This window comes from Crotalus tigris, unplaced genomic scaffold (assembly GCF_016545835.1).
Source record: "Crotalus tigris isolate CLP2741 ecotype Arizona unplaced genomic scaffold, ASM1654583v1 scf7180000017536.10889498, whole genome shotgun sequence".
Classification (NCBI taxonomy): Eukaryota; Metazoa; Chordata; class Lepidosauria; order Squamata; family Viperidae; genus Crotalus; species Crotalus tigris.
In genome coordinates this window covers 6001027-6015882 of record NW_024096460.1, presented here as the reverse complement: position 1 = coordinate 6015882, position 14856 = coordinate 6001027, and the positions used below count along the sequence as shown (strand labels likewise).

General features: G+C 40.8%; 1 protein-coding gene across 2 annotated transcripts in view; it reads right to left on the bottom strand.

The window, feature by feature from the left end:
- ZRANB1 (zinc finger RANBP2-type containing 1) overlaps window positions 1-14856 on the bottom strand; it is a 68558-nt gene that overhangs the window by 39903 nt on the left and 13799 nt on the right. Inside the window, exons 2-3 of one of the 2 annotated variants that reach the window (XM_039342030.1) lie at window positions 10870-10971; window positions 9456-10306 (exon numbers count right to left, since the gene is read on the bottom strand). In XM_039342030.1, the coding sequence (XP_039197964.1) occupies window positions 9456-10269 (814 nt within the window). In that variant the 5' untranslated portion in view covers window positions 10270-10306; window positions 10870-10971. The remainder of the gene's footprint in view (window positions 1-9455; window positions 10307-10869; window positions 10972-14856) is intronic. The other variant, XM_039342115.1, reaches the window with a different exon arrangement.

Sequence of the window (14856 nt, the reverse complement as noted above, 5' to 3'; positions counted from 1 at the left end):
TGATGAGCCAGGGGACCAAAATCCGCGCAGGTGAGTATTGTAGACAAGGCCGCCATCTGTCTGCGAATAGTCATGGGGGCGAGGCCTCTGTCCAGATCCTGCAAAAGGTACTCTATCTGAGGGATGGTCAATTTGGAAATGTCAAGCTACCGCCTTTGACACCAATGGCAAAAACTTTTCCAAGTGGAATCATAAATGCGATTGGTCGCTGGACGGCGGGAAGCCTGAATCATGGTAATGGCACAAGAGGAGAATAGTTCTTGTGCCATTATGCTGTGCTCAAGTGCCAGACGGCTAGTTGCAACCATTGGGGGTCCGGGTGTTGTAGGGACCCCTGGTGCAGGGACACGCGATGAGGGGGAATCTTCCATGGGAGAGATTGGGAAAGAGTCATCAAGTCGGCAAACTACGGCCTCTGTGGCCAGTATGGGGCCACGAGGATTACTTCCGCCTGCTCCTGGATCAATTTGCGAATGGTCGCTGGTATGAGCGGAAGGAGAGGAAAGGCGTAAAGGAGACCCTGTGGCCACGGAGTCCGCAGGGCGTCCATCCCCTCCGCCTCTGGTAGGAAATAGCGGGAGTAGTACCTGGGGAGTTGGACATTGGTCGACGACACAAACAGATCGAGGACCGGTTGGCCGAACCTGTGAGAGATCTCGGAGAACAGGTCCAGATGTAACCCCCACTCCGAGGAATCCACGGTGGAGCGATTCAGAAAGTCTGCTTGCTGGTTGTTGACCCCCGAGATGTGTTCGGCCTTGAGGGAGGCCAGGTTGGACTCTGCCCAGGAGACCAGGAGCCGTGCCTCGTACATGAGGGACCTGGACCTGGTGCCCCCCTGACGGTTGATGTGTGCCTTGGATGCCACGTGAGGACCAGGACATGGCGTCCTCTGATTGTGTGTCTGAATTGGCGAAGAGCTAGGTGGATGGCCCTGAGTTCCAGCCAATTGATGTTGTGTCTCAAGTCTGCGCAGGACCAACGGCCCTACGCAAACTGAGACTGTAGATGAGCTCCCTATCCGAACAGACTGGCGTCTGTCGTGATGGTGATGCGGTCCGGTTCCTTGAAGGGTGACCCTTTTGTCACTGCTTGTGAGAACCACCAGCGAAGCGATCTGCGAATGTGAACTGGGACCTTGACTTGACAGTTGGATGCGCTGGCATTCTGCCGTTGGAAAGGAAGAAGGAACCATTGGAGGTCCCGCAAGTGGAGTCTGGCCCAGGGGGCTATTGCTATGCAGGAGACCATCTTCCCTAACAGGGAGAGTAAGACCAATGGTACTGTATGTTCCCTGTATACCTGGTGAGCCAGCTCCCTGATGCTGACCACTCGTTCCTGGGATAGATAAACAGTGCAGTTGGTGGTGTCTATGATGGCTCCCAGGTGCAGGAGCCTGGATGATGGAACTGTCTTGCTTTTTCAAAAGTTGACTTAGAAGCCATGTTGTTGAAGGACCTGAATGGTGTGTTTCACGTCCGCCTGAGCTGCCTGGAAGGATGACACTTGAATCAGAATGTCGTCCAGATAACACTGGACGCGTATTGGTATCTTCCTCAACTGGGCGGCTAAGACGGCCAGGATTTTGGTGAATACCCTGGGTGTTGAAGAGAGGCTGAAGGGAAGGGCTTTGTACTGGAAATGCCTGCCCTTGTAACAGAACCTTAGGAACCTTCTGTGAGCTGGATGGATGGGAATGTGAAGGTACACTTCCGTGAGGTCTATGGACGCCAGGAAGTCCCCCTGCCTGATGCCTCCCAGGATGGATTGGAGGGATTGCATCTTGAACTTTTTGTAAGTGATGTAATGATTGAGATGTTTGAGGTCCAGGATTGCTCTCCACCCCCTTGAAACCTTGGGAACCACAAAGAGGATGGAGTAGAACCCCCTTCCCCTGTGTTCTGACGGTACCGGTTCGATGGCCTGAATTTCTAAAAGATGTTGGATGGCCTCCTGCATGAGTCCCTGTTTGAGAGGATCCCTGGAGACTGAACAGACAACAAGATGATCCGGGGGTTGTGCTACAAACTCTAGGGACAGACCAAACTGGATGGTTTGCAAGACCCAGGTGTCCATGGAGGTGAGTTCCCACTGATGGAAGAAGTGGGTCAGTCTTCCCCCGATGGGAAGAACAGAGTAGGAGTCACTTGGACTTTCTATAGGGGCGTCCTGCCCCTCGAAATGGTCGCTTGGTCTGGGCCTGTTGTCTGGGTCAAAACCTTGGCCTGTCATAAGGGCGATCATACGGTCTTTCCTGTCTGGGAGTGTATGATCGAGAGGGTTGGGAGATCGTTGTACCTGCTGTCTGCCAAAAGGACTGCCTACGAAAGTAGGGGGTGGGCTGTTTTTCGGACTTCTTGTTTACGTGAGCCATGACCTTGCGTTTGTCCTTGTTCTCCACAAGGTATGGAGCCAAGGCCTCCCCAAACAGGTTGTTGCCCAGATAAGGGGCAGTCGCTAGACGCCATTTGAGTTTGGTATCAGCCTGCCAATGTTTAAGCCACAGCATCCGCCTGGCAGTGATGTTGGAAGCAATGGACCTAGAGGCAAAAATGGTGGACTGAAGCGTTGCGTCAGCAGCGTACTCAGTGGCCGCTACCATCTTGCTTAGGTCCTGGTGAGTCCGCAAGTCCTCAACAGGTACTCTAGCCTGAAGCTGGCACAGCCATAAAAGGGTAGTCCTGACAAAAAAGGACGCACAGCTAGCCATTTTGATTGCCCATGCCGCTGACTGATGGGTCTTCCGGAAGGTGTGTTCCCATTTCTTGTCGTCCGCTTTAAGCGCCTCCGACAAGTCCCCCGCGATCACCGTTTGGGATACCAAAGGTGTCCATGCATCATCATCTACTTTGGGGACCTCCAGCGCATCGGTGAGATCTGTGGAGGTGCTATAGATCTTTTCGTCAGTCCCGCTGATGGTAGGGAATGAAGCAGGGGAAGCCCATGGCTTCTTTATCCCTTTCAGGAAGATAGAGGGGCATGGGACATGATGTTCGGCTGCCACCATCTCAAAAAATATTGGATTGGGGCTGGTATCCGATGGAGCCTATGGTTGAGGGAACTGATCTGAGCCTATATTTGCTGTTGCCGTGGCCTTGCGCAGGATTGAAAGAAAAAGGGCCGAATTGAAAAGACCTCCCGATGAGGAGGGGTCAGGGGGAAGTTCCTCATCCTCTGACAGAATGATATCCGGTAGCTCCTCACCTTGTGGGGATGAGTATCCGCTCATGGAGAGTGGTAGGCTCCTGGGGTATGGGAAGGTCCGTAGGGGACCCATAAGGTGGCATGGCTGAAGTGGCAGCCCCTTGATCAGGTGTCTGAAGGGAACACTGTGCCAGAGCTCTATCCACTACCTTTGAAAGCAAAGCCTCAAGGAATCCATCGGAGAAAAGATCTCCAAGGTCCGGTCCCTTGAGTCCAGCAGCCATGGGAGTAAAGGTAGCCTCTGGCACCGTGCCTGGGGATATAGTTGTGTGCTGTGTCACTGAGGGTGGTGAACCTAGAGTGAGCGGCATCCCTGGGATGGACCACACACCTTGAATCAAAGTTGAAGGCCCTAGTGGGAGATCAGCATCAGGGCCCACCAATTGCATCGCATCTAGTCCGGCCTGCCTCTGTACTCCTTCTCCAGAGCCTGGTGCCTACGGCTGGCTTGCTTCCCCGCCAGCTTGGAAGACTTGAGCGTGTGCTTGGTCTTGAATTTGGACTTGCCTGCCGCCCTCTGTTCAGAGGGATTATTGCAGCCGTGGCTGGAGGATAGAGAGGCATTGTTCATGGACTGAGGCAACGTGGAGCCCTCCATCCCAGTGGAGCAGTCTCAGAAAAGCTGAGAGTACGCTCTGGCAGGCAAGTAGCTGGCAGGAGCGAAATTGAAACAAGCAACAAGACTGTTCCCCTGATCACCTGACCAGAAATAAAAAAATTTCTCTCTGGGCTTCGGTCACGGCTCTTGAGTTAGATACTGAAGGCAGGTTTGGAACCACTCTCTGGGCTCTGCCCGGAGGCCTTACGTGGCCAGTCAGTGTGCACCAGTAAAATGGGAAAAAAGGGCAAAGGACCCACAAGGGGGTGCAGAGCCTCAGGAAAAATGAACGAGCTAACAGGAAGATGCGAGCACAATTGATGGCTATTACTGTGTTCTGGGGTCTGTCTAATCGCTATAATCAGGCCTCGCTAGGCCTTGGTGTGCCACCATGTGGATTTCAAGATGGCCGCTGTTACTGCGGATGGCCTGTTGGGCCTAGAGGAGCCTTTGTAGTTTAGCGGCCCTCAGTTGAAAACACCAGTTTTTCCTACGAAGTAGTTTATTTTGGGGTATAATTCGTTAAATGCACAATGAGTAGGTCCCAATGGGACGGATATTACTGAATGAGGCTTTACTCGCCTCCTGTTCGACAACGGGGCTTCAAAATGGCGGCCGCGACTCGTTCTCAGCCAAGAACAGTCTCCGCAGCCCCAACAGCACTTCTTATTACCCTGAGCCATCGCGGGGCAGCGCTAGTCTCTGCTCGCAATCCCCTTCGTGGTCTGCCTCCCAAGCAGCAGGCAACCCATGAGGCTTAAATTCGCTTCGTTTGCCTGAAAATGGCAAACAAAATGGCACCCGGAACTGCCTCTGGCTGCCTCGGAAGCCTCCGAGAGTCTGAAATCAATGGCCGAGTTCAGATGAGCAGCCAGCAAAGAAGGCCAAGAAGGAGCGTAATTGGGGAAATGGGGAGAAACGCAATCGTAGCAGCTCCTGTAAAGGTTTTCCCCAGGTCCCTGGGAAAGGAATAGGAAGGCTGCAGAGAAATTTCCTCCCCCCACCCCACACACTGCCAACTAAATAAAGTTAGTACTGAGCCCAGTACTTGTGGGGAATTTGGTTAGAAGAGTTGTAATTTAAAATTTGCCAATTAAAATATGGAGAATTCACCAATGGATTTATCTCTGACCTGCTATCTGCTGAGAGCCAAACCAGATACGTCTTCAAGAGCTGAGACCAAGTTAAGACTGGGTCTCCGAGCAAGAGGGGGCATGTAAAGTTTGGCTACTTGGTCTCAAGAGCAGGCAGGCAGAGAAAACCCATTAGTGGATTCTCCATCTCCTGTACTGGAGAATAAACCATGATTTAGATCATATTTATTCAGAAATACTGAAATTCAATTGGGTTCATAAATTTTCAAGTATCACTGTACGTACAAATGGATTGAATTTTTTTTTATGAATTAAGTGAACATTATCACTTTATATATTATTTATGAGAACAACAATGTCAAGTACAAGCAACCAGAGCCATTCGTAAATAGCAATAGCTAGCAACTTTATTGTTCTTTATTAAGTTACAAGAATCTCCCCAGACTGCTTGCTTTCCATTGGGAATGATCAAATAAATCTCCAAAGGATCTTGGGGGAGATCTAACTTATACCTCTTGTGGCTGCACAAGGATTCTAAGCTAATAAGCCTACACTTGACACCCCCTTCCAGCCTAGCTGGCAGTTTCCCAACATACAACTTTATTTTTTGTTAGATTCATATCCTGCCCCACACTATTAATTTAGCGCTAAAATGGAAACACAACAGACAAAACTCTATCCTATTTTAATCATTAAATCTAACTTTTACATAACTGCAGTACTTTCTCAGAATTTGTGAGTGGTTGGCATAATTTACACAATTTAAAATATTACAAAAATAACAGCATAGCTTTATTGGTTGCAAAGCCATTAACTCAGCGTTTCTCAACGTTTGTGTGACGGCGACCCCCCGTCACACGGACGTGGCATGCACGGCGACGACCCCTGAGGGGGAAAAATGGCGGATCGCGTTGTTTGGCGACCCCCGTAAAATGGTCGTTCGACCCCAAATGGGGTTGCGACCCATAGGTTGAGAACTGCTGCATTAACTTCTTCCAGTATCACAACTAAAAATGGACTGTGGGAAATACTATCCAAAATATTAGAGGATCTCAAGTTGCCTATCTTACAAAAGACTTTTATAATGAATACAACTATTAAATTAAAAAATAAAACTACTAGGTTTTTGACTGAACCTTTTGTGCCATGTTTCCAGATGAATGTCTACAGTCAGTTTGAAGAAATTGGTGAAGTCAGTTTCCCCTTTGATTTTATAAATATTAAGGATTAAAAATTACAGACAATTTTATTAATACATCTATATCAGTGATGGTGAACCTTTTAGAGACCGAGTGCCCAAAAACTGGCCCCGGCACCACTCCACCCCTTGCCCCACCCCCACCCCACCTGCCCTGAGCCACTCACCGCCTCCAGGGCCCGCCACAGATCGCCCAGCAGTGCCATGGTGGCCATGCCCTCTGCCTGCGCCCCGCAGCATCAACTATGCACGATGGGTCATGAGGACAGAGTCTTGTCTAGACTGCCTGGCTGCCATGACCTTGGCTGCACTGCTCCGCATGGGCCATGCTCGGGGGCGACTCTCCTCCAGGGGGGCTTCTGGAGAGGAGAGGGTCGTGGGGGGAGGCAAGGCTGGGGCAACGGCACATGTGCCCACAGAGAGGGCTCCAAGTGCCGCCTCTGGCACCCATGCCATAGGTTCACCACCACTGCTCTATATAGTTCCAGATTCCACCTAGCAAAAGGAAACACCTTTTGGAACTGCAAAATTTAACAAGAAACTAAGCATGTCACAGGTTGATGTCAAAAAATTAATACTATCTATATGGCATAAAATGGAATTATTATAAGGAAGGAGTCTGCAGAATCTATTCTGCTCATATATTTTTCATATACTAAATTAAATAAATCCAAAATTGACTATTACATTTACCAAGAATAATCATGGAAAACCGCATAGCAAAACATCAAAGAAATCAATACATTGACTTCTTAAAGATGCAACGTTACAAGAAGCAAGATATGAATATTAAGATATGAACCTGTAGAATTCCTAATTTCAGCCCAACAGAAAAGCTGTATACCATCTGATACTTTCATATGTAAAAAAAAATCATTCTTTTTCATACTAATAAAAAAGGGAAATACCCAGAAAAAACACTTGTCATTGTTCTTAGGCATATGATAGGACAAATAAATATACTACAGTTGATTATTCTGTTTTGACCCATCAGTAGTACTATAACATGTACATAAATATTTGATAGTCCCATTAAGACATCCATCTGCTAAATTCTCTATTTCTCAAACACAAGCAAAAAGATTTCTATTTTCAAGTGAGGAACAGAACTTGTTCAATTCCTCATTTGCAGCTTTTAATAAATATATAAATTTTTATATATATGTAGGCTAGCATAAATGGAAAAAATGAACATTTTCAGGTATTTCAGATAATTATGTATGTATCTCACAAGAACAACAACATCTTGATAGTATTTTATGCACAGGTAGTCCTCAACTTACAATCATAATAGAGCCCAAAATTTCTATTGTTAAGCGAGACATTTGTTAAATCAATTTTCCCCCATTTTACAACTTTTCTTGCCACAGTTGTGAAGTAAATCACTGCAATTGTTAAGTTAGTAACATGGTTCTTAAATGAATCTGTGTGAATTGACTTTGTTTGTCAGAAGTTTGCAAAAGGTGATCACATGATCCTGGGACCCTGCAGTTATCATAAATATGAGTCAGTTGCCAAGCTTCTGAATTTTGATCACATGACCATGGGGATGCTGCAATAATCATAAGCATGAAAACTGGTCATAAATCACTTTTTGAGTGCCAGTATAACTTCAAACGGTCACTAAACGAACTATTGAAAGTTGAGGACTACCTGTATTACTTTTAGAAAACATGACAAGTAACTGTTATGCTTCAATAAAATCTTGCCAAAACTGAGTGGATAACAAGTTTTATTCAAATTAACAGCTGTCAAGTGACAGCTCACTTCATCCCACAATAGCAAATATCTACTGATTTTCAAATAGGCAAATATGTATTCACATAGTCTTAAATCTGTTAAATCTGTTTTATTTTTTTAATGTATGATTTTGCTTAAATATTTTATTTTTAAATGAAATATTTTATATTTTTACTGTGTTCTTTAATCTTGTAATTTATTTTCAAATTTTCACAATTGGCAGAGCTTCTGAGAAGAGAGGCATCACAGTAAAAAAAAAGGTGCATTAGGTGAATCAGGGATGTGAAGGAAGCCCTGGGAGGGCCAACATAGGCCGCATGTAAGTGTCTCTCTGCTCGGGAGCTAAAATTCCTCCTTGGATTTTGGCAGGTAACATTTTCAGCTTCTGAGCAGAGCCTCCCAGAGTTTGCCTCCCCCACCCCCAAGGCACTTCTCCACCTCATACTCCTTATCTGGAACTCCATCCACTTAATGACCTGAATGATCTCTTAATGACCACAATTGAAAGTGCTGGGACTGTTAAGCAAAGCAGTCACATGATGTCTCACTTAATGACCACTTTGCTCAAGGACTGAGATTCCAGTCCCAATTGTGGTCACAAGTTGAGAATTACCTGTGTGTAAGAAAAAAAAAAAAAGGATTCTGTACGCCTTCGTAAGTCCTTACATCCATGATGGAAGAAGATGTGCCATCAGAGACATGGCATAATACTACAGGCATCCTTAACCTAAAAAGATTGCCTGCATCTATGCAATAGACTACTTAAGGAAATACAAAGATTTTACTAAGTGATCAGCATTTTAAAATGAAGTAGTATGCTTCAAGAGATACCTGCCTCTTATTTTTTCACCTTATTTTTTGCCTTATGAGAAATGTACATGCTTATGAATGATTAAGAACTAAAACAAATTCTAAAATACATCTTGCCATTTCAAGAATAACAGGATTTTAGATAGAAAATAGAAATACAGTAAATTGTATTTTATACCTCCAGTACAACTCTAAATTCTTAACAAAATCTATTCTGTTAGCAGAATTTGTTCTTCTTTCTACAGTGTTCAAAATATATGTATATTTATGAGGGGCCCTTGGTGCTCTCTAAGTTTGCTTGTTTTCTTGCAGATGTTTCATTACCCTAACTAGGTAACATCATCAGTGCTAATGAGGAATGCTGTTTGCTGTCAGTTTATATTCTGGAGTCTTGCCTATCTGTGTGGGTGGGTGCGGTCTTACAGGTTCTTTGGTTGGGCTGCTTACTAATGGCTCATTAGCACTGCCCAACCAAAGAATCCCCAAGACCGCCCCCACCCACACAGACAGCCAAGACATCAGAATATAAACTGACAGCACATAGCACTCCTTACTAGCACTGATGATGTTACCTAGTTAGGGTAATGAAACATCTGCAAGAAAACAAGCAAGCTCAGAGAGCACCAAGGACCCCTCATTTCAAACCTAAGCTACAAATATTCTCCTTCATTGGTATATTTATGAATGTTTTGCAGATTTTTGTAAATTTTTTGCATTTATTGTAATCCTAGCTCTATACAAAATTTGCCAACATGCACCTCAATGTGTATGTATATATTTTTGCCTTACAAGTGAAATAAATAAAACTTACCAACACAAGCATTGAGAAACAACCAGTCAGTCTTCTTCATTCTGTTTTTTATTTGTTTTAGTTTTTTGAAATCCACTTCAAGTTCTTCTTTGCTGCCAACAGCTCCAGCCACTTCAATTCTCTGAAAGTCCATTTTTACTTCAGATTCTCGTTTAGCGGTGGGAGGTGATCTTCTTTGGCTATTTCCACTACTGCAGCTTCCTCTCCAACGCATTCTTTCTTGCTCATTTATTATTGAAGAAGCCTGTTCTGTTTCTGCTAGTTCTATTGCTTCAATGTTGTTGGGCCGTGGGTGATCACAGACAACACACTTTCTGGCCTTAGCCCAATTCTCATATGTACAAACAGAACAAGTCCAGTGTTGTGTCCTTATATTCAATTTATTTCTATCATTGTATTCCTCACAAGGATCCACAGAAAAAGAAGCTGGTCTTGTACCAGATCCTGAAGACTGAGGAGATTCTGTGGGGCTCCTGGTCCTACGCTGAGACAAGCACTGAGTACACCTTATTGCACGAGGCCAGTTCAAGTAAGTACACATGTGACATGACCACTTATTTGCACTTTCCACATTGTAAGATGACTTAACTCTTGGCCTTGCGCTAGAATCTGGACATATCAAAGGACTGCTGCCTCCTTCAATACCTGCAGGATCCCAGTCTCTACCAACATCACTTGAAGTACTTTTAAATGGATCTTCTGTGATAATAGTTCCATTAGGTCTCTGAGCACGACACATGGTACACTTGATCGCAGATGGCCAGTTTTCATATGTACAATATTCACAAGCCCATTTTATTCCACGATCTGTCATCCTGCACTCCTTGAAGTAAATTTTTTCAGCAAGAAATCTTTAACAAGAGAGTAAAGAAAATACATTATAAAAAATCCACTCTTAGTTCTTTAGAAGAGTTGCTAATCACAAAGCTTTTATCTAGTCCAGATCTAATATTAAATCACAGCATACTATACCAAGCATCAATTCAAACATTATTTCCTTTTTCTTTCCTTACATTCAATTTTTAATTAACCATAGTACTTTACAAAATAAAATGGATGCATGTCAGGAATTTGATCATTTAAAGTAAAATATATTAAAATGTATGTTATGTAAATCAAACTCATTATATATATATATATATACATATACATATGCATATGCATATGCATATGCATATACATATACATATACATATACATATACATATACATATACATATATATATATATATATATATATATATATATATATATATATAGGTCTTTGGTTATTCGGATTTTCTTCCGCGTAAAATTGGAAGTGTCTTGGCGACGTTTCGGGAGAAAACCCGAATAACCAAAGACCTACATACAAACACCCGTGAAAACCTCAGAAAACATATATATATATATATATACAAATTTCTGTATTTACTTTTCTATAATGAAGTTTATTTTGTCTCCATGCTGTCTCAGATTTTATCCACTTCAGCAGGAACTATCAAGAATGACCATCAGCACTTTGAAACAGCTTTTCCTGTAAACAATATGAATTTTTGTTAAAATCTTATTTTTACATATATAAATATATGATACTTGATATACTGGACACATTTGAACTCAGTATGTTTAAATATTAAATGCTGACAAATCCTGTAATAAATTTGTGAATAAAAATATAATGAAACAGCAACAAATCTGTAAATGCCCACAGACTCACTGCTGTTTATCTTTGATATAGGCTTATTAAAAGTATTTGGAAAACAAACAACACATAAACAAAGGAGCTCACTTTTAACTGCCAAAGCACTAATATCTTTTACAAGTTTTTTCAGTTCTTTTGTTTATTTATAACACTATTTATATAGCCACCCATTTTATATAGAACTCTGCATAGTTACTTTGCTACTTGACCCATTTGTCACATTATCAGATTCAGATTAACTGAAAAAGCACTTTCATGCTATCAAATGCTGCTGGAAAATAAGATGAACTTTCTACCTGGATGTTGTTTCATTGAGGAATTTTGTTGAGGAATATGCTTCGAAAATTACATTTAGTGGTGAGATAAAGTTTGTAACCCCTTTAAAACTATCTATAAATTGTGTGATTAGAGATTCATCAACATTAAACAGGTTCTGATCAATGTTCATGGTCATCATTGAAAAAAGTATATGAAGCTGCAGATTTAATTTCTAGTGGCACCTCTATTAGCAGCGCTGATTTCAACAATATCAATATCCAATATCCAATATTCTTGCTCAATCCAATTCATCAGCCTGGAAAATATTTTCACCCATTTTATTTTATAAAACTATTTCAACTTTTTGCATTGTATCTTTGTATCTTCTATGAATTATTTGCTTCATGTCACATCATTCTAATTTGTTTAATATTAAGGCTTGGTTATTGCAAAATGCAAGATTTCTTCTACTTCAGCCAGTGCTTGTGGGTTTAGAATTGGTGTTGAGCTGCATGACTCATTGTCATTTAAGCTTTAGCTCACTGATGGATACTTTGACATTCTTCTGTAGAATTTGCTGGTACAATCCAGAATCCATTATTCCGTCAATGCTTGCAAGCCATTGTGTTTATTTAAGCAGAATCTCTTTACCTGTTTAAAAGAATTAGATGGAGTTCTTGTAGGTCAGTGATGTGCAAAATTACAGATAGCGGTCACACACCTTCTCTCACCACTATAGTCTTGCTATCCTTCAAACATACGTGAGTTTTCTTCTATATAAATGTTAATCAAAAGAGTCCACTGTAGATTTATAACACATACTGAATCAATCAAAGGCTTCAAGGAATTATTGGAGGACGGGAGAATGTAACTCACTACAAGTTGCTAAACTGTTCCAGAAAGGTATTTTTTTCTTTTCTCATAAACATTTCTTTCCAAACTCTTAATCTCCATATTGATTGCGCATTTTACTAGCCCCTTCTCTTTATTAGTTTGAAAGTTGTAACTTTTTAATATATTTAATATATTGATTAGATTTTAAATCACAATTAGCTTTTTATTTTGAATCAAATGGGAAAGATAAATATTTACAATAAATATATACTGTCACAACCAACTGTATATGTCATATGTTATAAGGAATTGAGATAGCATTTCTGTTCAAGCACTTGTCTCAATTAAGTGGATTTGGAGCAGAAGTGGTTGTAACTAACTGAATTTGGCTGAACCTAAAAAAGTTAAATGTGTTCAGACCTGGTTTCACATTAGCTGAGTGGCTACCAGAAAATCCCAAGGTTATAATCTAGGGTGAATTTAAAAAAAAAAAAACAGAAGAAAGTAATGAAAAATTAGTTATTATTATCAAGAAAACTACATGGATATATCCACAAACTCATTAGAAGCTGAACTAAACAAGATTTGTCTTTATGTGTCTTTTAACATGGCAATGGTATGAATACATGAGGATGAGAAATAAAGTACACATAACCCCTAAAAGGGATTTATTTATTTGATACATTTAATTTATACGCTATTTCAATCATGAAGACAGTTCTAGGCAGCTTACATATCAAGATTTAAAAAAAAAACACAGAAAGATTATCACATTATCATCATCACAGTCAACAACAAAGAATATGTAAATCACAGAAATTAGGTCTAATGAAATTATGTTCCTTTTTTCAAAGTGTAAACTAAACGATAATTGATGTTTGATTTGTATGTCTGGTATCAAATTTTTCGAACACTTTCTATGGCCAATACCATGACATAAATATTATTTTTGTCATCTGCTTTAGCATTACACTTCAACTGACTCATACTCAGCTTGTTTATTTCAAATTTGATTCAGAATTAAAGAATTACTAACATTAATTATTAATCTGTCACAACAGTTGTAATGCTAACTAGGGTTAAGGCTGAAAAGGGAAGAGAAAAGGGTAAATTCACCAAAGATAAAAAAGTGAATGAATCTAGCATATTTAAGGCTAGTTCCTGATTTGCAGAGTAATAATATTTTATTTATTTACTTCAAAGATTTATATAGCCACCCCTCTTTTATCAAAATCAAGGTGGCTCCGAATCATTTATAAAGTAAAGAGCCAACAATATTTCTGCTCAAATCTCAATACAACTGAGCTGAACATAAACTACATTTATCATGAAAAACAGTCATTCTATATTGGTATTATATTGTAAATTATTTCTTTAAAACTTTATCAAATCAAAATAGTAGCAAAAATACATTAATTTCAATGAGCAATATTACACATTCTGAACAATTAACAGTTTGAAATATACTTCTGTAGTAGAATAATGAAAGTAACTAGTCATCTTTAATGGTTTGAAAGTTGTTTATAAGGACCTAAGCTTGAAAATGACAGAGAAAATAAGCCACTCATTTAAAGACTTGTGTTTGCTGAAATTAAGAACAGATATTCTTATGGAAAACTGTTTGTAAACAAAAGCAGACTTCATACAGTTGGCTTAATGTTTAAATGGCTCAATGATTGTTGGATTATCCCCTGAGTATCTCCTTCCTCCTAGGTACTCAAACAACAAAAGCAGTGCAGCTTCTCCCCTCCCCCCCATCTGAACAACTTACATTATTATAGCCAAAGTCACACTCAGGACTTTTACAAAACATTCATAATAAATGACTCAAACAGGGCTCAAATAACATATTATGTTTTAATGGAATAGCACGGAGATATACCGAGAGTTCACATATTCCATTAAGTTATATACAGTGGGGCAAAAAAGTATTTAGTCAGCCACCAATTGTGCAAGTTCTCCCACTTAAAAAGATGAGAGAGGCCTGTAATTGTCATCATAGGTAGACCTCAACTATGAGAGACAAAATGAGAAAACAAATCCAGACAATCACATTGTCTGATTTGGAAAGAATTTATTTGCAAATGATGGTGGAAAATAAGTATTTGGTCACCTACAAACAAGCAAGATTTCTGGCTCTCACAGACCTGCAACTTCTTCTTTAAGAGGCTCCTCTGTCCTCCACTCATTACCTGTATTAATGGCACCTGTTTTTAATTTTTTTATTAAAAGTTTTACAAATTTATTACAATATAAACCCCCCACCCCTCACCCTTTTCCCCCCTCCCCCACTTCCCAGAGCTGATTACAGAATAACAAATAAAAAAACATAATCTAACTAACATAAACCAACTATACTATCAATCAAAACTATAACACACTTTAACTCCTCAAAACAAATATTAACAAATTAAAACAAAAATAATAATATAATTAAAACTATTAATAATTATCTAAAATCTACTCAAAAGCAAGGTAATACTTTTCAGTTTCATATTTCTTTTGAATATAATCAATCCATCTTCTCCAAACCATAATTTATCTTTCTTGTGAATGGTCCTTCAAGTAGGCGGAGATTTTCGCCATTTCTGATGGCACCTGTTTGAACTTGTTATCAGTATAAAT